General features: G+C 43.1%; 1 protein-coding gene across 2 annotated transcripts in view; it reads left to right on the forward strand.

Moving 5' to 3' along the window:
* The window catches only part of UBE2G1 (ubiquitin conjugating enzyme E2 G1), a 260388-nt gene that overhangs the window by 156165 nt on the left and 80795 nt on the right, over positions 1-23428 (forward strand). For both annotated transcript variants that reach the window (XM_078679679.1, XM_078679680.1), the window contains one exon: positions 22374-22476. In XM_078679679.1, coding sequence (XP_078535805.1) covers positions 22374-22476 — 103 coding nt within the window. Of the gene's footprint in view, positions 1-22373; positions 22477-23428 lie in introns of those variants that run through there.

The following is a 23428-nucleotide window of genomic DNA, read 5'->3' on the forward strand; positions in this document are numbered from 1 at the left end:
TTATCTGTGATCATGACTAGGCAGACTGAGCATCTCTCATGAACGCTGTCCCTCCCCTCCCCCCACTGCCCTCATATATGTATATTCCCCCCACCATTTCATTTTTAATATATGATACTAGGATACAGGTATGTCTGGTGTTCTCCCTTAACACACTAAATGTACTAATCCCCGTTCTATCAGAATACTTTCTACTACTTTTTTCTTGCCCCATATTATTTTCCCAGTAGTGTAGAGGATGATTTTCAGTCAGTGTGGGTGATATTTTAAATTTTTAATTGGGTTAGCCTTTGACTTTTTAATTTGTCAAGAGGTATGATGCAGGCTTTGGGGAGTTTTCAGACCAGAATAAACCTGCTGGGAGTCAGGTCAATGGTGATAGTTGATATAGCCACTTGGCTGTAATATAACCATACCCCACACCCTTTGATTAGGGCAACATTGTCACATGTAATATGCAATGATATATTGTTTGAATTTTTTTCTTTATCATATAATGTTTTGTGCATTAGCCATGCGTGATTTTCACTTGATGAATGTAGAATAATGCTATCTGGATTGTAGGGCACAGGGCAGTGTGAGGAAAATGTGACTAATAATTATTGGCAATGAGACACATTATCAACTTTTGATATAGTTTCAGTGCATTGGGTGCTTACGGGCTATTTTCTGAACCTAGAATTAGATTCTGTTTTGGGTGTCTTTTACTGACAAATGCATTTTTTAATTGTCAGTATTCTAAAAATGATGTATTATGTGGAGTGCTGCTGGACTTTTGTATAACACTCTGTGCCTTCCTCCATACTTGAAATTCTTTCATGTCAACATTGCTTAATATTTTTCTTTAAAGCTGGTTGGGCACATTGTATCTTTACTGACGGTGACGAAGCCCCCGTGTGGGTGAAACGTGTTGTTGTATAAACTTTACTGGGGAGGAGATTTGTGGAGTGTGTCTTGCTTGTGTCATTATTTCTGACCCCGGCTTTCTGGACATTTAAAAACTGATCATGCACCCACTTCCTCGCACCGGCCTCAAATTGGTGGAAATGACAGGGCGGTTATATATGGTGACCGTCAGTAGTGTGTGTGTATGTATGTATGTATGTATGTGTATGTATGTATGTATGTATGTATGTATGTATGTATGTATATATATATGTATGTGTGTATATATATATATATATATATATATATATATATATATATATATATATATTCCAAATCACTCTCACCGTCATCTGAAAACTGAGCACAAACTCCTCTTGTCTTGCAATAATAGTTTATTTACCCTTTCCTTAATGCCGTAACGTTTCGGTCACCCTGTGACCTTGCTCACATAGAGAAATGCTATACAATTGTGATTTGTAAACACAACACGTGATCTAATCATGTGACGTGCTGGAGCATAGGCATGGTAAACAGACTATTCTTTGGCAGTATGCTGATTTCTCTTCGCTCGGAGAGTAGTCATGTTAATAAAAAGACAATCGCATTTTTGAAAATCCTTGTATACATGAGTAAAAGCACAATAAATATATCATTATAATAAATAAATATACACGTGCAAAGTCAGCAGGTTGTCGATATTGAGTTCAATAATAATCATCGTGTAATATTCACAATAATAACTTGAATCAGGTCCTCATCATTTTGCAGTATTGTCTAACGGCTTAAATGCGTTATGATACTTGTAATGTGGGCCACATCTAATTCCATATGATGTCAACTTTATCGGAGTATCTTGTAATAGCTAGAAAGCTCTCCTATGACGTATTTCATGACATACCGGATATGCCGAAAACTGCCTAATTCATTGTCTCCAATGTGCAAAGTGCCAACATATCTATTTACTTAACCATAAGTGCATGAGTGCAAAAAAGTGCTTGGTGCTTCGCTGTGCAAATTTACAAATATGTAACTTAATTTATCTTGTTGTTTTTATCTAACACAAAGAGAGAGGTATTTCTTTGGAGGTTATATTATTGCATTGAAATAACTGCAGGTGTCTTACTGATCTCATATCTATATAATATACGTAACTTCTTTTAGGTTTGACAGTGGTCACCAACATTATATTCACTGGTTAGAGCCACTGTCTTCTAAATTATACCGTAGCATATTGGAGTGGGAGTCTTGTGGGATTTTATTTCAAAGATTTATACAATTGAAATCGTCCTAAAAAGTTAAATAAAGCATTCATAGAATTCTTCATAAAAAGGCTTTTCATAAAGTTATTTGTATAAATAATTGATAAAAATTCAAGTCCCTAAAATTATCTTAAAACATTATTCTAAAAATGATTTTATATATGTATAAAAAAACTATATAGATAAGAATTAAACTTTTATAAAAATGTGTGGAGCTCTTTATTATTATTTAGACCCATAGGAGTCTTGCGGTCTAGTTCCAATATAGTGTGCGACTCTAGCTGTCTAAGCATGCGTTCCCTGTTACCTCCTCTGCGCGGTTTTGGTATGGCTTTGATCACGTAGTATTTCAGGCAGTTCAGATCATACATATGTGTAGCTTTAAAATGTCGGGCTACTGGGTATGCTGCATCGTTGTTACCAATAGATCTAAGGTGCCGGAGCATTCTAACATGCACCTGCAGCATGGTGCTACCTACGTATCTCAATCCGCAGGTGCATTCCAGCACATTTACGGCATATTCTGTACAGCAGTTGTAATTGCTGAATGGGGTTGTGTAGTGGGTGGTGTTTATCCCAAATCTACACGCCCGACATGAAAAGCATTTTAAAAAACCTGGTTTCGGTTTGACCCATGTACTTTCTTGGCTCATTTTAGGACTACTCTTGACTAAATGTGTCCTCGTGGATAGTGCTCTTCTAAATTTGACTGTAGGTAGCCTTTCCAATTGTGTGGCCATAACTGTCTGTAAGCAGGATCGGCCAATTGGTATTTACAATGGATCTGATCTGCCTTTCTTGGCTACTGAATGTTGTGATGAGCCTTATAGTGACGAGTAGATATTTATAGTTAGGACCTATTAGCCACCAGAAAAGCGTTTTTTGATTTGTTAATATCGTTTGTGCCATTTGACAAATCTTCACAACATTTTGGAAAGTAATGGTTCACCCAGATCAGCTCCTATCTTGAAAGTTTGGGGGAGATTCGTCCAGCGGGGGCAGAGAAAAAAGGGGGGCTCCGTAGAAATTTTGAAACCGAACTGCTGAACGGAACTACACCAAATTTGGCAAAAAGGTAGGTCTTGGTCTAGAAAGTGTGCCTTTTTACAAAATGGTGTAAATCCTTTCAGTAGTTGCTGAGAAATTCAAAAAATAAAAATATTGATATCTGAGCACCGAGGAGGGTTCCTGAACCCTCCCGGGTATGAGCTTCATTCTGATTGGCTGCCAACACTCTAAACCAGAATGTGTTGGCAGCCATCTTGTGACTCTGTAATGTCTGTAATGTTACATAGTTGGCCCCATACAGAAGGCTTCTGCCCAAACTCAATAATCTCTATCTTTTCAGTATTGAGCTTTAGAAAGTTTGATTACATCCATGCCATAACAGCATTTAGACAGTTACGCAACCGACAGTTGTAGTGTCCACACTTTGAGTGACCGATACCACTATCTGGGTATCGTCTACGTACGATACAAGCATTAGACAATGATCTTTAATTAGTCTTGCCTGAGGTGTAACATATATATTAAAAAATGTCGGAGACAGCGCTGACCCCTGTGGGACACCACAAGGGAGACAGAAATTTGGTGACTTAAGGCCATCCTAGTAGATAATCTGTTCTCTGGAAGCCAAGAAGGATGTTAATAAGGTTAGAGCTGTCTCTCTAATACCTGCTGCCTTCAGCCGCCGTGTCAATACCGCGTGGTTCACGGTATCAAACGCAGCTGATAGGTCAAGCAGGATGAGGACGGCTCTTCTCCCTCCCCCCTTCGCCCCCCATCCATCACTGTGCAGATCTCTTAAGTGGCCATGATGAGGGCTGATTCTGTGGAATGTCGGGATCTGAAACCGTGTTGGGTAGAATCAAGAATGTTATTGCCAGCTAGGTAGTCAGTCAGTTCTGAGTTAATGGCTTTTTATAAAATTTTAGGAGGTTGCGGAATACAGCATACTGAGGGTCCCTGGTGGACATCTAGCCCACAAGGTACCTCCAGTAAGTACCACACAGCTGGATTGCAGAGAGGTGGTCCGAGGCCACGCCTCTTTTTACACCACTCTGCAAACGCGCCTCTTGGCGCACTGCTGGTGGGGCGATGAGGTCCTCTTGTGTCCTGAGGACCTCAGGACACAAGTGGACTTCATCCCCCGAGCAGCAATGCGCCAGAAGCCGCGTTTGCAGAGTGATTTAAAAAGAGGGGGTTCGGCCTCGGACCACCTCTCTTTCTGCACCTCTCGTGCCTCTTTCTGCACCTCTCGTGCCTCTTTCTGCACCTCTCGTGCCTCTTTCGGCATTCCTCTTCCCTATTTGTGCACCTGTCTTGCCTGTTTCTACACCTCTCGTGCCTCTTTCTGCTCCATTTTGTCACTTTCTGTTCTTCTGTTGCTTCTTTCTGCACCCATCGTGCCTCCTTCTGCACCTTTGATGCTTCTTTCTGCACTTCTCTTACCTCTTTCTGCATCCCTCCTGCCTATTTGAGCATCCCTCCTGCCTCTTTGAGCACCTCTTTTGCTTCTTTCTGTACATCTATTGCCTCTTTCAGCACCTCTGTAGAAAAAAGCAAGAGATCTCTTGCTCCATTCTGCACTCTCTTTTCTCTTTCTGTACCCCTCTTGCCTCTTTCTGCACCCCTGTTCCTTGTTTTGTTTCTGCACCTTTCCTGCCTGTTTCTGCACATCTCTTGCCTCTTTCTGTACATCTGTTACATCCATCTGCACTTCTTGCTCTTTCTGCACCCTTCACGCCTCTTTCTCCACCTCTGTTGGTTCTTTCTGCACTGCTCGTGCTTCACCTCACTTGCCTCTTTCTGCACTTCTCTTGGTTCTTTCTAAAACCTCTCTTGCTTCTTTCAGCACTTCTCTTAGTTTTTTCTACACTTGCTTGTTTCTTCACCTCTCTTGCCTCTTTCTGAACTTCACTTGCTTCTTTCTGCACCCCTACTGCCTCTTTCTGCACCCATCTTCCCTATTTGTGCAACTCTATTGCCACAACACTCTTCCCTCTTTCTGCACCACTCTTGGCTTTTTCTGTACCTCAGTTGCTTCTTTCTGCACTTCTTTCTGCACTTCTTTCTGCACCCCTTGTGCCTCTTTAAGCACCTCTGTTGCTTCTTTCGGTACCCCTCTTCCTTCTTTCTGCACTCCTTGTGCCTCCTTCTGTACCTTTCTTGCCTTGTGCACCTCGCCTACCTCTTTCTGCACTTCTCTTGCTCTTTCAGCACCTCTGTCTGCATTTCTCTTGCTGCTTTCTACACCTCTGTTGCTTCCTTCTGCACTTCTCTTGGTTCTTTCTGCACTTCTCTTGGTTCTTTCTGCACTTCTCTTGCCTCTTTCTGCACCCTTCATGCCTCTTTCATCACCTCTCTTGCTTCTCTCTCTCACACTCACTCACTCTCACATATAGTGATTTATATACTCCAACACTCACATATACTGCCTTTCACATATATGGTTACTCACAAATGTACCCCTGAGACATCCATTCACTCACCAACACACCCATAAACACACTCACCCACCCACACAGCACTTCACAGATGTACTCTAGAACCCATACACCCAGTAAATTACGCACTCACACATCTATGCACAGTCGCACACCAACACGCAGACATTCTGGCACCCATACAGATACTCAGACAACCAATCAATCACCCATATAGACACACATGTAGCCACTCACCAACCCATGCAGCCGCTTACACACCAACTGACAGACTGATAGACATTTACAGTTTATTCACTAACCCATACATTCAGTAAGCCACGTTTAATCACGCACACAGCCAGTCACGTACCTACTAAATCATCTGTTCAGACACTCCTACACCCACTCATACTTCAATACACATTGACATATATATTTATATAAAACATTTAAACTTTACAGAAGAGTCACTGGATGATGTCATCAGTGATGTCACTGACCATGTCATGAATAATGTAATATGTGACATCATCTCCAGTAAATTGCGGGGGTGCGAGTTCTAGTTAGTTCAACTAACTAAAACGGCTGACGTTGTCTGGTTTTGTATGAGTGAAGCACTAATTAGTAAATAGCTAGGCCCAGACTTAAAGCTCGGCTGTGTGAGGCCGTACTGCCTGAAAAGAACATGTCAGATCAGTGGCACTGCAAAGTCCAATTTAAGATTGCCATGTGCAGAAGATAGTTTGTCACTGCTTCATTCACATTTCCTCATGGGCGTAGCTTAGTCAATGTATTTAGGATGTGAGAATCGCACATTTTCCAACCAAAAAAAACAGTGGGCTGCAGGTTGGAGGGGTGTGATGACTAAGGTACAGGATAAACTGTTTCCATGAAAAACCAGGTCGAAACTGATTTGCAGAAGGTGGGCCTCTGTCTAGAAAGGCACAATGAGTTAAAGACAATGGGTTGGAATGCTATCCCATGAGATTGCCACTGGTTAGACTATTTGCAAGCATTCATCAGATTAACATTTGGGTCTTTGATTGCCAGTAATATCTTTGGAAACCTGAGACTGACGCATATTTCCAAACCTAGTACTGGTAACTTTTCTGAATTCCTAAAAAGTAGTACATTTGCACTGATTCAAGGTGTACTTCTATGGGTGTAGATTTACTATTTTGTTTGTAAACCAATAAGTAGATATATTTACGTTTCTGGTCCAAGAAGAACAAGTTAAAAGCTCTTAGTGAAATGTGAAAAAACTGGCACAAATATAGCAGTCTCGACTCTTGGCCCCCAGACCCACCTACCAAGCCAAGAATGCATTTGGGGGTGTCCCACACACTGCCCTAAAGCTGCCCATGCTCATCTCTCCTGGGTTTGGTAGTTCTCCCTGATAACTCATGACTATGGTCACCTACAACACAACAGTCCAGGGTCCCAGTCATGTATTCACGTATTTTTTAAAATGTATTTTGACTGTATGCACTCTCTTTGCTATGCGAAGCCGTGATGGTAGAGTTGTTAAATCGGTGCATGTAGAGTGGGCTCCATATCTCTGATTTTCCCTACTACAAATAATGTTATCAAGTAATTGATGGCCCTATTTACTAAGGCTGAGTTAATCAAAGAGATGGGCGCACCAGCAAATTAATAGGGTGTGCCGAGCTGAGGGTCTGGCTTGGTTCGAAGAGCTTCTGACTTGCTCTCTTTTAGAAAGGGACTTAAGACCTGGCTTTTCACTCAGTAATGGTTTGCCTCCCCTCTTTTCATGTTCACCGTGTTGTTTCCCCTACTCCTTAGGCTCTTTGCCAAAGCGCCGGGACACTCCTAGGAGTAGCCGTGCGCTATTGTGGTAAATAAATAAATAATACCCTATTTTTGACTAGACATATATCATAACAGATAGCTCAATAAATAAGAGTCAAGATTCGAGGTAGTAGGAGTTTTTGCAGGTTTAATACAGCATAAGGACAGGAACAGGACAACCTGCATAGGAATAGGATGACAGGGCCCAGCAGCTGCTGGGGCTGGGTCTGGGATGAGCGCGCTAACTTTTAATAACAATACATGAGCATATATACATAGCGCAAACACATAGCATTACATTGCAGTAGGCGTAGCAGTGGGTGGAGCAGAAGGCGTGACGCGTAGCAGTCGCGAAAGATAAGAGTAAAAAGAAGGTGTAACTCAGACATGTGATGCAAACGTAACAGAATATGTCATGAATGGGCGGAAACATAGGAGGGGGCTACCTAAGGAGCCGGGACCTCTAACCTGGTGGTGCGCGCAAACTGGCAATGACGTGTTACGAGGAGAAGCTGGGGGCTATGAACTCTGTGCTAGGAGCAGAGACTAAAGTCTGGAGGGTCGGAGCGACATGTACCTAAACCCTATCTAGTATCTGATGTTTAGGGAACATGTTGATATAAACTAGAAGTCATGAGGGGAAAAGCTAACTGACTCTAAGACTGGAGCATGCATTTATTCTACATATAGTGCGTGATGAAGAATATTAAATGACCATTAAATACAGTATTTCTCTTAACATGGAGCCGCATAGGCTAGACAATGACGGAAACTATTGATGCAGTTCAGTAGCTTAGGAATGCAGAGAAGGAGGACTAAACTGATAGCTGGAATCACAACATAGTCTTGGCAGACTCAGAGGCAGAGCCAAGCTGCACCGGGCACTGCGAGGCAGGAAGTAAGTGGAAGGTCGAGGATACAGGTGGGGGCTGGATCGCTCCTCAGCGAGGCTCAGGAGACAGGAGCTGAATCTGATGTCCGGGCCCTGTTGAGGCCTGGAAACGGGGACTTTATAATGAAATAACGTGCACACTGAGAAACGTGGCAACGTAGCTTTACATAAGCCTGATATTCGTAGTATTCACGAGGACTGGAAACTGGCATACTAGAGGAGGACACAACTGTAATTGCGTCTTGAATCGGACATGGGGAATAACATATGCATATTGGTCATGCACACATAATATATGATGGATGACACGTAGAGACACAGAACATGGCAAAATTTACTTTTCCACATTCCCTCCTTGTCACTACGTTTCCATCAGGAAACATCAATATTCATGATACCATCTATCATTTCATACAGTACCATTTGTTCATCTCGAATTGTCTTGGAACGAGATTTAGAACGGGGCTTGGGACTAGGAATACAAGAGGTAGCACACATGCCGCAAATCGCAGGGCCACATTGTATACAGAGGCAGCAGCTGAATATGATCGCTACTGCGATACCTAGAAAGGACAGGACTTTCCATCCCCATGCGGAAATTATATTCCAGAACCAACCGGACCATGTCCAGGTGCCTGGATCTTGGTGTAACAGATGGGCAATTTTATGAAGTCTGGTTATAGCTGAATAAACAGACGGCGCGTTATTTGGAATGAAAATGCAGCAACTGGATCCGATGACTCTACAGGCCCCGCCCCTATCGGCCAGTATGACGTCAAGGACGAGACGATTCTGGAGCACAACAATTCTCATAAAGGATTGCTCTTCGGTTAAGTTACCTAGAGCGGAGGCAGTCTCATCTACTACTGCTTCAAGGGTTCTTGTTAACCTACGGATTAGCTTACTATTTACAACTGTACCTAAATAAGGGAACACACCTTTATCAATATCAATGAATTGCTCTGCAGCAGTTTCAGTATAATCGACAATCGGGAGGTTTCTCTTGTGTCTAGTATGTACTAGGAAGGAATTCCTATGGTAGTCAGGTGGGGCTAGGAAAACAGGTGGCAGTAGGAAGGCAATGTAACAGGTTCCCTCCCAATCGAGGGGCAGACGAGCATATGCAGTTTGACCACAAACAAAATAAGAATGACGTGAAGCTTTAAAAATAGATTTCCCACTGTCACTATACTTGATAATAGTAATACAATCACTATGTCCTACGTGTACAGAACCATAATTTCGGACACATAATTCGCCTTTGACTGGTAATACTGAAATAGCAGGTGAGTCTGGAGTAGTATCAGACTGAACATTCAGGACCATAAAATTCGAAGAATAGTTACCTAAATTATACACTTCATTTTCTAGATCTAAACCTGTTCTGTGGGGGAGACCTTGCTTGTCTGGGAAACATGTACTGTTAAGAAAAGACATATCTGTTGAGGATGACGTTAACGTGGACCATGCTCCACACGAACCATTATGTGAAAATGGATAAGGAAAAAGTGGCAGAACTCCCTTCGGGGTCTGGAAAGGGGGGAGTCGACCACACACCCAACAATTAGTGGCATTGCTGGTCTGGTGTGAATAATGTAACATGCGGATAAATGAGTTATTGCGCATAGCGAGGCGGTATGAATATTCGTGAGGAGGCAGATCACTAAACGTGTGCTCTACTGTAACATTAGAAGGCTTATTTACATGAGGAACTGGAAAACACAGGAAAAATGCGTAACTAGTGCAGGAAATCATTATGCTGATGAATAATATGAAACTTAGAAAAACGATACATTGGTTTGAGTTTTGACTGACTCTCTCACTATGGGGGTCTATTTTATACATGTCAGAAACAGTCTAACCGTTTCACCTAGGGGAGGACTTATACAATCAAACTGACTGACTTATTTTACTAGACCTTAGCTTTTGCTTATACTCCTGCTGCGGAGTTTTCTCTAACAGGGGAGGGGTTGTGTCAATGTCATTTGCGGGACAGTCCTTAGGGACAATGTTTCGACAAGTCTTGATATCCTGGGAAATGTTCTTAGAGACCGGTTTCAATCCGTAGAATTTCTTGACGTGCGAAAGGTGCACCCAGCCGCGGCGTCCTTCCAATTTCACAGCTGTGCGGGTGGTGAGGAGGACCTGACGTGGCTCCTTCCAACGTGGCTCCAGCGGACTTGATCTGTCAAAGTTGCGTACGAGCACCATCGAACCTGGAACGATTTCATGCGGTGCCACCTCGGTATTGTCTGGAAATGCGGCGGCAACCTGTGAACGACATGAGTTGAGGGCAGACATCAAGGAAGCTAGGTAATCTGTCAGCATATTACATGAAACATCAGTAATACTTCGGGGTCTAGGAGTACCCCACATGTTAGGGGGGCGGCCGAAAACGACCTCATACGGGGACAGACCTGATCTGGAATGTGCGACCATGCGCATATAAAACAAAGCAACTGGCAGAGCTACTAGCCAGTCCACACCCTTATCTTTACATATTTTGGCAATTCGGATTTTCAGAGTCTGATTATGTCTCTCGACTAGACCGGCTGCTTCAGGATGGCGTACACAATGAAACTTCCACTGGTACCCCAACAACAGGGAAACGTGCTTCATCAGTTCAGATGAGAATGGCTGACCGTTATCAGAATATACGACTCTAGGGAGTCCATATCGAGGGAAGAATTCACGAACCAACTGCTTGGCAGTGGTCGCGGCTGTGTAATCTGGGACTGGATATGCTTCTGTCCATCTGGACAAAGCGCATACAACTACAAGGACATACTTGAAACCTCGACATCGCTCCATCTGAATATAATCCATTTGGAGGACCTCAAAAGGGTGGTCAGGAGGCTGGAATCCCCCTTGTTCCACCGGGACACTTTTACCTGGATTAAACTGACAACATATCATACAGGTACGGACTTTCTGCTTGGCTGCAGCTCGTAAATGCTTGTTGAACCAAATGTTCTGGATACTGTCTAACATAGCTTTTTCTCCTAAATGTGCTGGACTATGTGCGGTATTAATGATGACTTGAACCATAGAGTCGGGGAGAAACCATGCGGTCCTACCCTTTGTTAACCATCCTTGATCTGTCTGGACCCCTCCTTGTTCAGACCATTTCTTGATTTCATCGGTAGTAGCATGTAATTGGATATCTATGACATCTTGAGTAGGGTCCTTAACGGTCATACATGTAGTCGGATCTGGAGTGTGTGTCATGTTAACTGGAATGTCTGGAGTCTGTGCTGTAAGCTTGGCTGTGCGATCTGCTAGATCATTACCTTGAGAAATAATGTCAGTGACTTTCGTATGTGCTTTGCATTTCATGATAGCGATAGATGTCGGTAAATGTATTGCATCTAACAGAGCTTGGATAAGGAAACCATGCTGAATCTTGGTTCCATGAGAAGTCATGAAACCTCTCTCCTGCCAGAGCACTCCAAAGTCGTGTACAACTCCAAATGCGTAACGTGAATCCGTGTAAACATTAACTTTCAGGTTCTTGGCGTGTATACAGGCTTGTGTCAGAGCAACTAGCTCTGCTGCTTGAGCGGACAGGGTATCAATACGGTGTGTTTCAATAACTTCGGTGTCAGTAGTCACTGCATACGCGGCGACTAGTTCTCCTGTACTAGTTCTCATACATGAACCATCCACATAAAGTGTCAGGTCGGGATCTAGTAACGGAATGTCTGTCAGGTCTTGTCTTGGCTTTGTCGTAATGTTGACTACTTCCACGCAATCATGTGTGGCAGAATTTGAACTAACTGATGGTAACAGTGTAGCAGGGTTCAGGATGTTGCAGCGTCTAATATCTATGTGTGGCTGAAACAGTGTCAATTCATAACCTGTTAAACGTGCAATTGTCAAGTGCTGTGTTTGTGTTCGGTTTAAAAGAACTTCCACGGAGTGTGGGACTTGTACTGTCAAGGAGTGTCCTAAGACTATGGAATCACTTTGTCTGATAGCTAGTGCTGTGGCTGCAACTGACTTGAGGCACGCAGGCAGAGCCTGGGCTACTGGATCTAATGTGCTCGAAAAATAAGCACAAGGCTTGTTTTGTCCTGCTTGATCTTGTGTGAGAACAGATAATGCTGTACCTTCACGTTCAGTAACGAAAAGTGTAAAAGGCTTACTGTAGTTCGGTGTCGCTAGAACTGGAGCTTGGCATAGAGCTTTCTTTAACTCATTGAAACTAAGTGTATGTTCAGATGTCCAAGGGAGAACAGTCGATACGGCTGCCTCCTGTGTCGTTAACTGTATCAGTGGCTTGGCTAGAAATGCATACTGAGGAATCCATTGTCTGCAGTAAGAAGTGAGGCCGATAAAGGCACGTACCTCCTTCTGGGTCCTGGGCTGAGGAAGACTCGCTATTAACTGGATACGGTCTGGTGTCAACTGCCTACCCCTCTTGGACAGTAAGTGTCCTAAGTAGACCACTTGCTGGACACAGAATTGAAGCTTCGAAGGGGATACCTTGTGCCCCATCTCGGCTAGGAAATACAAGACTGTAAGTGACGCACGCTCGCAGTCACGTTCAGAACGGGCTGTGATCAGTAGATCATCGACATACTGGAGCAGGGCAGTGTCAGTTGGCATGTGAATATTGTCTAGTTGTCTCTTGAGTGCTTGACTGTAAATACTAGGACTTTCTGTGAAACCTTGAGGAGCTCGTGTAAACATATAGCTCCTTCCATTTAAACAGAATCCGAAAAGAAACTGGCTGTCTGGATGGATGGGAACACTAAAAAATGCGTTCTTGAGGTCTATGACAGTGAAGAACGTGGCTTCGGAATCAATGGCTGTCAATAGGGAAGAGATATCTGGGACAACTGGGTACTGAGGAATAATACATTTATTAAGTTCCCGTAAATCAATCACTAATCGATATACTGGGGGTGCATTTGGATCAGTACGTTTCATGACTGGAATGATCGGAGAGTTACATACATTGGAGTCAGTTTCTACAACTACTCCTTGAGCCATGAGCTCGTCAATAATTTTGGATAAGGCTGCTACAGCCTCAGGTGGCAATCTATACTGCCTGATTCGTGGTAACACTACACCTGGTTTCAGGGTCACACGATGGGGTGTGATTTGCATGTAACCTACATCAGTTGGACCTTGCGCCCATAAATGCTGCGGGACATTAGACAGTCTGGGATCAAAATCTCGTAATACATAGTGACCCTTAAAGTCACGTAGGAACAGACGTATTCCCTCCGGGGAACAGCATATAACTGCACCTAACTCTTTCAGTGTTTTAATGCCTAATAGATTTTCTGGACATGACTTAGTAAGTAACAGATCAGTAGTGCGGGACAATGGACCTACTTCTAGAGTAACTGGCTTTGAAATCTCATTAACGATAGGCTTTCCTGAAAATCCAAGGGAAACATTTCTTGAGCCTGAGAGCGGAGCCCCTGGAACTTCGGCATGACTAATTGTGGTCCTACTTGCCCCTGTATCAATCAAAAACTTTCTGTCTTTCCCTAATACTTGACTGTGAACATAGGGACCTTCTTGATCTACAGGTATCTCGATGAGAGGCAAGCCTACCTCCCTCTCTAGGCTGTTTCATGAATATGGCTGGTACTCTGGATACTCAGACTGTGCATACTGGTACATCTGCGATGTAACATGCTGTGTTGCAGCAATAGGCTGCGGTGCTGTAACTGTCTGTGGTGCATTCTGTGACGGAGGAGTCTGTGAAACTTGTTCCTGTCTAGGCGGACGTGGTCTTTCTTTGGTCTTACCAGTAGCTATGTTGTGTTTCAGAACTGCACACTCATTTATAAAATGACCTGGCTGTTTACAATAATTGCAGTTCCCTTTAACGGGTGCTGCAGGATGACTGGCTTGATTCGGACCCCTCTTCTGACTGTCTTGAGGAACAGATTGTGCAACTAGCACTTTCATTTTCGTGTCTTTCATACGTTTTCTTTCGTGTTCTTGCTCTTCCCTGATTCTATTCTGGTGGTACTGGAGCATCTGGAGCATCTGGGACGGAGTATTTGCTTGCCAGGTGCTTTCGACTTTCAAAACTCGGTTTTTAACTTGTGGGCTTGAATTCTCAACTAATTTAGTAACAAAAAGGTGAGGGTATGACTCACTACTTGTCTTGAGACCACTGTTGATACTAAAGCACTTTTCAAACCTAGAATAAAAATCACTAATATCTTCATCTTGTTTCTGTTTACAGGCTGAGATTGCATCCCAGTCTTCTTTTCTCGTTGTTAATAATCTGGGTAAAACTTGAATCAATAATTCTGGTAATTCTTTACATTTATCTCCAAGACCAGTACCTGGTACACGTATCTTATCTTCTGCTTCTAGGACTGCCCAATCTATCTTTTTCTCTCCCACCTCCCATTCTTTTTCTTTTAGCTTTTCATACACCCCTGCGGGTAGCAGAACCTTTAACATTTTAATGATATCTGGGTAAGTGTATTCTCCCATACGGAGCATGTCTTTTAATTCTCTATGGAACCCTGCTGGATCTTTGTCATGACAGGGAATTAATTTCTTCATTTCGAGGAGTTCCATCTTTGTGATCGGAGTGTATACAAACACTCGCTGCATTTCGCCACCCGCTCCTCTGACTGGGTGGACTTCTCGTAACGGATTCTGTCTGTCTATGTAGAATGATTTACTTTCTGGGGGTGAGACATGAACAAAATGCGGGTTCAAGAATGTTCTATATTTATGACGCTGTTCTAAAATAACACTAATTAAATCGGTACCTAGACCTCTCCATTTGTACTGGAGTAACTCGTTCAGGATATCATGTAACGGGCCTGGATCAGAATGTTGACCCTCATACAGAGTAATGAGGTGCTGAATCATATACATACCCACCAGTCGTTGCTCGGCTGGGGGCATTTTCAGAAACATTTGTGCCACTATTTCGTCTGGAAAAGTGGTAGAATCAGTAATCCATCGGACTGCTGACCGAACTATTTCTTGTTCATGCATAGTACTTAACTCACTATAACCGATTCGTGATTTCAGAATGTGATCGGTAGCTTGAAATACTTGTTCTAGGGAACCTTGTTCTGGTGCTGTATGATGGAAAGTTGGCTTGTGTTCTAGGCGTAAATGACGATCTGGAAATCTAGGTTTTCCTACATACGCTATTCTGGCAGTATTCTCATCGTCTTCCTCTTCAGGATCAGAGGTACTTTCTTTCTCGCTTACTTGTGCTGATTTACGTTGTTCGTGTATCTTTATTATCTCTCTACGAATTTTCTTGTACATACTTTCCATGGCACCAATGGTATTGTGCTTTCCTTCGGCTATATTATCACTCCACTTTGTTAGAGTTTTCATTTCTTCCGGGTCTTTAGACGGGTAATCCTGTTCTCTTATTAGACAGTTAATTAAGAACTTTAATATCATACGCTGAATCTCGGCTTTCCTTTGAGACATGGCATCACTAATACTTTGTGGGTCATCCCCTGTACGGATGAAACGATATATCCTGTCTAGATCTTCTTTCATATTCGGCAGGGTGACTAGATACTCGGTCACTCTCCTTACGCGTACGGAATATAAAACCATATTAAACTCGCCTGGAACTGGGTCATAGACACATTCGCTAAGGGTTTGCCTGATTTCTGCAACAGACTTATTACTCTTGGGAGTACGCTGTGATGCTTGAGCATGTAATTCGAGTGCTGATAAACGTTTGTATGGCGGCGGAGTTTGAGGAAGACCTCCTCCTGCGGCCCCTAAACTGGAATCATCAACTGATGCTTTCCGTCCTGGCAGGGTCGGTAATTGTAACGTGGGCTGGACTTGTATGGCGGGCTGACCCGGGGGGGCTGTTAAGGGCACCCCGGTGTCTGGAGGAGCAGGAATTACCTGATTTACAGGGACTGGCGGAGTGCGAACAGGATTTGCATATTCTGGGACTGTGTCGTCCAGATAGGACGAAATAAAAATATCAGCTGCGGTCGGTTTGTGACGTAGCTTGGTCGGAACTAACGGTGACGGGAAATTACTGGATGCCTCCGGGGTCGCTTTTGGCAAGCCCTCAGCAAGAAGAGGATACATACCCTTAATGAGGGCATTCCTCTGTCTGTCTGATTGCTCAGTTCTAACTCGTTCACCTATCTCGATTAATTCTCTTTCTTGGGCTCGTTCTTGGGATTCTCTACTTAGTTCTGTCTTTCTGATTTCTTTTTCGGTTCTTTTATGAGCTTCTTTGCGCCATAACTCGATGGCATCTTTCTGTGATTGTCTGGCTTTCTTTTTCCATAATGCCTCCTCTACTCGCATGATGCATTCGGCATCCCATGTACCCGATACGGGCCATCTATACTTTTCTTCTAACTGTTTGGTATACTCTACCCATAAATCTAGATACAATATGGCACTTATGCCATGCTTCTGATACATAAAGTGACCTGGACTGTCCCTGGGCGGGACGGGAACTGCTGCTTCCAGCAGACCCTTTCTAGTTTTTAACTGACGTAACTTGGAAAATATGGGCATGACTGAACTGTAATCTAGACACAATACAATACACAATAAACACGATACCTATTTCCCATTCATACCACGACATTAAAATACATAAAAAACATTTAAAATAACAGTTCGAACAGAATACTACCTGGAAATACTGAGAACAGAACACATGAATTTTCTCGAGAACAGAAACTGACTAGAACAGGAACTAGATGCACTGCTGAAACAGTACGAAACTTACCGGTCTCATAACGAGACACGTCAGGACCCGTATCCACCGAAGTGAACACTTCGTTTGTGGGACTGTGTACCACCAACCCACAGACCAGAGTCAATTAAATTGACCCTGTCTAGATACCACCCCAGTAACGGTACTCACCGGGCAGCAAGAACGGAAGGCCTCGGACTGGACTGGACTGCTACGACGATGACGACGAACTTCGGACTTCGGACTTCAGTTACGGGTGGACCTCCGGATACCTCGGACCTTGGACTCTTGGCTTGGGCTCTGGTCGGGACTCGCCGCGTTCCTCCACCGTCTCGTTTGGATGCTGGACCGCCTCCTCCGTCTTCTCCGTGGGCCTGAGGGATACTTGAGCAGAAATATCTGCCACTGCGCAGAAGAGTTCCGTCACGACTGCAGAGGGTCAGGGGTCGGCGTGGCTTCACCGACGCGTGGGGAAAGGGCAAGTCCCTATTCGGGCGCCATTATGTGGTAAATAAATAAATAATACCCTATTTTTGACTAGACATATATCATAACAGATAGCTCAATAAATAAGAGTCAAGATTCGAGGTAGTAGGAGTTTTTGCAGGTTTAATACAGCATAAGGACAGGAACAGGACAACCTGCATAGGAATAGGATGACAGGGCCCAGCAGCTGCTGGGGCTGGGTCTGGGATGAGCGCGCTAACTTTTAATAACAATACATGAGCATATATACATAGCGCAAACACATAGCATTACATTGCAGTAGGCGTAGCAGTGGGTGGAGCAGAAGGCGTGACGCGTAGCAGTCGCGAAAGATAAGAGTAAAAAGAAGGTGTAACTCAGACATGTGATGCAAACGTAACAGAATATGTCATGAATGGGCGGAAACATAGGAGGGGGCTACCTAAGGAGCCGGGACCTCTAACCTGGTGGTGCGCGCAAACTGGCAATGACGTGTTACGAGGAGAAGCTGGGGGCTATGAACTCTGTGCTAGGAGCAGAGACTAAAGTCTGGAGGGTCGGAGCGACATGTACCTAAACCCTATCTAGTATCTGATGTTTAGGGAACATGTTGATATAAACTAGAAGTCATGAGGGGAAAAGCTAACTGACTCTAAGACTGGAGCATGCATTTATTCTACATATAGTGCGTGATGAAGAATATTAAATGACCATTAAATACAGTATTTCTCTTAACATGGAGCCGCATAGGCTAGACAATGACGGAAACTATTGATGCAGTTCAGTAGCTTAGGAATGCAGAGAAGGAGGACTAAACTGATAGCTGGAATCACAACATAGTCTTGGCAGACTCAGAGGCAGAGCCAAGCTGCACCGGGCACTGCGAGGCAGGAAGTAAGTGGAAGGTCGAGGATACAGGTGGGGGCTGGATCGCTCCTCAGCGAGGCTCAGGAGACAGGAGCTGAATCTGATGTCCGGGCCCTGTTGAGGCCTGGAAACGGGGACTTTATAATGAAATAACGTGCACACTGAGAAACGTGGCAACGTAGCTTTACATAAGCCTGATATTCGTAGTATTCACGAGGACTGGAAACTGGCATACTAGAGGAGGACACAACTGTAATTGTGTCTTGAATCGGACATGGGGAATAACATATGCATATTGGTCATGCACACATAATATATGATGGATGACACGTAGAGACACAGAACATGGCAAAATTTACTTTTCCACACTATAAAAGAGCATTTTTAACATAACATAACAAGAGTGCATGCACATGTCAATGCATGAAAACATCTGACACATATTGTGCAACAAACATAATGTAATGAAATTATAGTCTCTTCTAAATTCAAATAAGTATATTTCTTTAACCAGCAGAATAATCTCACCTTAGTACATCAGATTGTATCACTGCGTAGACACACCTTTATTGCAAGTGATAAGTGATGTTTTTAAAAATGAACATAGAAACATCTATGGCTTGCTCCTCTAGTGACAATGTCATTAGCGAACTAAGAGGCAAGTCAGTAGTCATGTAAACCCTTAATATGCCTTAATTATTATTATAGATGAAGTAACGTTATAGTCTATCTAATCAAACATAACCTGTGCTTGCACTGTGCTGATTCTGAACTAGAGCATTTTAAAGCGCTCTAGTATGTGACAAAGAAAAGGGAGGCTCTGTGAAAATATTTGCATAGAATGAGTCCGTTTGGACAAGCTGGGAAGCCGATAGCGATTCCAGATTATCTGGTTTCACATTCTGAACTTCCATCACCAGATATATTTCAGTCTCTATCTTTTACATCAAAAGTTCACGGTTCTGTCTTTTATTCTTGCCAGAAAAACCAAACCGACATAGCGGACCCGATTATGCTCCCTCATACCCAACTAAACAGCCCAGTATACATTTATTTTGGGGTCGGGGGGAAGGAGGGGGAGAGTCTCACCCCAAACACTCCCCAAACGCTCCCTTTCAGCTATACACTTGTGTTTTCCTGGCAAATAAGCATTGATAATGCCAATAGGTCTGGCTTTACAATAATGTTCGTTGGCAATGTAAAGCATTTCAGGTAAATAGCATGGTAATTAATATGTATTTGTGCAGAAGCACAGAACTGTTGAATAACATTGGTATAGGTTAAAAAGGTGACGGTTGCATTGTCAAGCCAGTTCTCAAAATCCACGTACAGTAATGACTGCCCTCCTCCCATCTGTACTCCTGCCAGAGGAAAAAAAACATTTATCTAAGGCACTTTAACAGCATTTCAATGAAGTGTGTACCCCTGAAAGTTCAAGCAGCTGGATAAATAAATAAAATGATCACAACTCTGTGGAGGGGAAGCACATTTTTTGTGTGGAAGCGCATAGCTTCTGCCCAATCAAAACTTGTAATCCTGGCTTCCAACATGTGGGAGGAGCCAAAGCCCCTTTAGTGAGCCTCACATAATTGTCTGGCAACAGCTGCTCTATCAAACCAGACCATAAAACCTACCATTGCTTTGGCAGCATTAGCATGAAGAGAGGGAAGAGCTCTAGAAGCCTTGGGACAAAATGCAGTTTTTTTTAGACGTATTGACTTTGGCCCTTTTCCTTCCCTGTGACTTGTGCCCTTGTGTCTCTGAAATTATGGAATCTGTGGGCCTTCTGTTCTTTTTGTGCTGCCACCGCTATCCCAGTCAGAAAGATCTGGATACACTCTCACTGCCTCTTGTTTTTATTGCTTGCCAATCCAACATCCACCGGATTGGAATAGGCCATGTTCAGCCTAAATCTGGCATCCTGTCAGAGGTCGAAGTGGGCAGGATCGGTGGGGCACAGCGTGCACATACTTGTTTGTTTTATGACAAACTGTTACCGTACTTTTTGTAAAAAGATGACTGTCCTGGGACAGTTAATTGTGATAGTTTAAATTCTTCAGCTGAAGTGTCATTAATTTGCAAATGTAAAGGATGCTTGGGAGCTGGTACTACCTTTAATTGAGCTAATCACTTGAAATTTTGTGATGACAAAGATTTGTTCATTTTGATTGGTAGTGCAGTGTTAACTACTAAGTTGTGAAGTGTGTGCTTTTATTTGTATTTCCTGACAAGGTGTTGAAGGGACAGTTATGTAAAAAATAATTGCCTTATTTACAGTCTGGGTGTGATTAAAATCCGTATTTTCGAAGCACCATTTTATCTTAAACCTTTGTGTACTGCAAGTGTAACATAATTACTTAAATATTCAGTGCTTTCTGTCACAATATGTGACTTCGTAGCACCAAAAATACATAAGTCAATGTTCTCCACTGCACTGTCCAAGATTTAATTCTGTGGCTCTCTGGTTACATATTCACAGACCTCTGCGGTGCTTTAACTAACAGACTTCATAACCTAATATAGTGCATTTCACACTGAGTAACAACTTTTTTTAAATTTATTTTTATTTAAGCTGCACGTTATTTTATGTTTCTACCTACTGTGAAAGACCCAAAAAAAACGTATTATATGTGGTTTCTAGCCACAACTCTGACCCCACCCCCATTGCACGCAGCATCACAATTCTCATTTGAATGCACTTCGACTATTGCCTCCTGTCTATATACCAGCCGCATTTTCTTGCACAGCCCGCACAGTTCCAACAGCAAGCTTTAGACCCAGTATATGACCGCAAGCTGCCACACGATCTGTTTTTTTTGACCACTGGGTCCTCCAAATGCATGTATATCAGCCGAAACCACAAAAGACATGTAAAACTGACCTGGTGTCTAGGCTTTATTTATTATTGAGCACACGGGTGCTCCTTGCGTCTAATTTTAACATGTTCGTTGGGTGCTGTTATTGCCAAAGATTGATGGAAGTCCTTTTTAGTTACGGATTTGAGTAGACGTGTTTAGTTGGACAGCTATTGCATTCATGGTAAATTATTGAAAATAAAAGTCCTATTTATTTTACTAGGTCCTACGACAGACTCAATAGTCCATTTATTTTGTACGATTCGTGTGTTACGTGTATATGATTTTTGCAAACCTTTACCTGCTGCAGTAAGCCTAGGCTGTTAAACCTACCAAACCTCCTGATTATCGAATCCCGAAATGGAGATATTTGACTTCAATTACCTCGCATTAGTTTCTGGTGTCTTACACTGCATGGACAGCATACTATACCTGTTACAAGGATTGGTGGGTTGTCTTCAAGTCCCTCGGCCACACAGAACTGGCTGATGGTGCTTGGCCAAGGGTGCACTAACAGTGCAAGAGTTACTTGTTCAATTTCCGTTCATGTTTTTATTAGCTATTGCATGCTAGCAGTTTTGTCGGTGCATCACAAAAGTCCCAGGAAGCACATAGAAATAAAAATGGAAAGGATGAGAATGAAGTCTTGACATTAAGCATAAACATCCTTCAGTCTCACAGTTCTCAGATTAACTTTCGACTGAGCTTAGGTCTTGCCAAACTGCGACAAGTACATTTGTTTTGTAAGTAGTGTGACCAAAGACCAGGACGAGTAGGAGTTATGATAGACCTGTAACTTCCCAATGTGAATAACCGTATAAGTCGTAGCTCTTTTTTTTTTTTTTAGCAGAAGTTTACTCCTACAAATAGGAAACAAGAGGACCCTATAAAAGGAGTGAAGGCTGGAAGGCTCAGAAGTAACTCTCCTTTATTACCCTGTAAAGAGTATCACACTAATAGACCTGCTCAGCAGAGAAAGTAGAACTAGTCGAAGAAATGTACTGTGTAAATAGTATAACGCCGGAGAATTGTTTTAATATGTTACGGATTGCACAGGAATTAAACTCACTGTTTCTCTAACAGGTGTTACTAGGGGAGCATGTTTTGTAGATGGGATCGATCATCAATCTGTTGTGCTTTTTTACGAAGCTTGAGTGATCAATGAGCTGGTTTCTAAAATTCCTTTTAGCTTAAACATGTTTTCTTTCTTGCCTTTCACAGAGCTTAACAAAAATCCAGTCGAAGGATTTTCAGCAGGATTAATAGATGACAATGATCTTTACCGATGGGAAGTACTTATTATTGGCCCACCAGATACTTTATAGTAAGTATTAGCAGTATCTCTTAATTTAAATTGCATGACCTCCTTCTATGCCAAATTATAGATTTTTCCGGAGAGTAAGACTACAAAAAGTTATAGTTCAAGGCGCTGTGTTTCTGATGGATACATCTGCCTGTGGATTCTCCAGTTTTACCCCTTGCGCAGCATTCCATGGAAACTTTTTTCATAGCTCTCCCACGTTGACGAGGACGTCACAATGGAATGGTCCATCAGTGCCATAAAAAAACCTACTCGGCGTGCTGGCGTCCGCTCCCTTATTTCCGCGCTGTTGACGTGTAATGTTTTTTTTAGGACTCTCCATTCTTTTTGTACTTTAACATTGTTAGTCTGTAATTTTAATAGTGTGATGGCTATCCAGCAAAAAGTCTCGATTTAAACCTTGTAGGAAAGGAGGGGGTCATATGTCTATCCCGGACCCTCACAATGGTTGTCTTTGGTACCTGTCGTCAGACCACGGTGTTGAGAGATGCTCTTTGTGTTGCTGCATGAACCCAAAGGCCCTAAAGGAGAGGGAAGCCAAACTGTTCATGGTCAGGGCGAAGAAGCAGAAGAGGGTTCGGAAAAGGACAAGGTCGAAGTCCAAGTCGCCGACGCCGCACACCACAAAGTCGCTGGGTAAACATCAGAAGAAGCGGCGTCATGGCTCCAGACATCGCACTTCTAAGGACAAGTCGCCAAATTCGGGGTCCCCAGCTTTACGGCATCTCAGGAAGGATGAATTCTCACCTTTCCCTTCACCACTGGTGTCCCCGGCTCATTCTCAGACTCCGAGGATCTCTGCCCAGGAAAGCGACGCCTTTGACTCTGGCTACTCTGCCTCCGGCACCGTTGTCAGGGGCAGGAGCCAGATCCAGCCTTATGACCTTGTGTTGTTCCTGAGCAGGCTGTACCGGATCTATACCCACCTTTTCCGGCTGCAGGTACGGATCCTTTG

The sequence above is a fragment of the Lissotriton helveticus genome, chromosome 3_1 (genome assembly GCF_964261635.1).
Source record: "Lissotriton helveticus chromosome 3_1, aLisHel1.1, whole genome shotgun sequence".
Classification (NCBI taxonomy): Eukaryota; Metazoa; Chordata; class Amphibia; order Caudata; family Salamandridae; genus Lissotriton; species Lissotriton helveticus.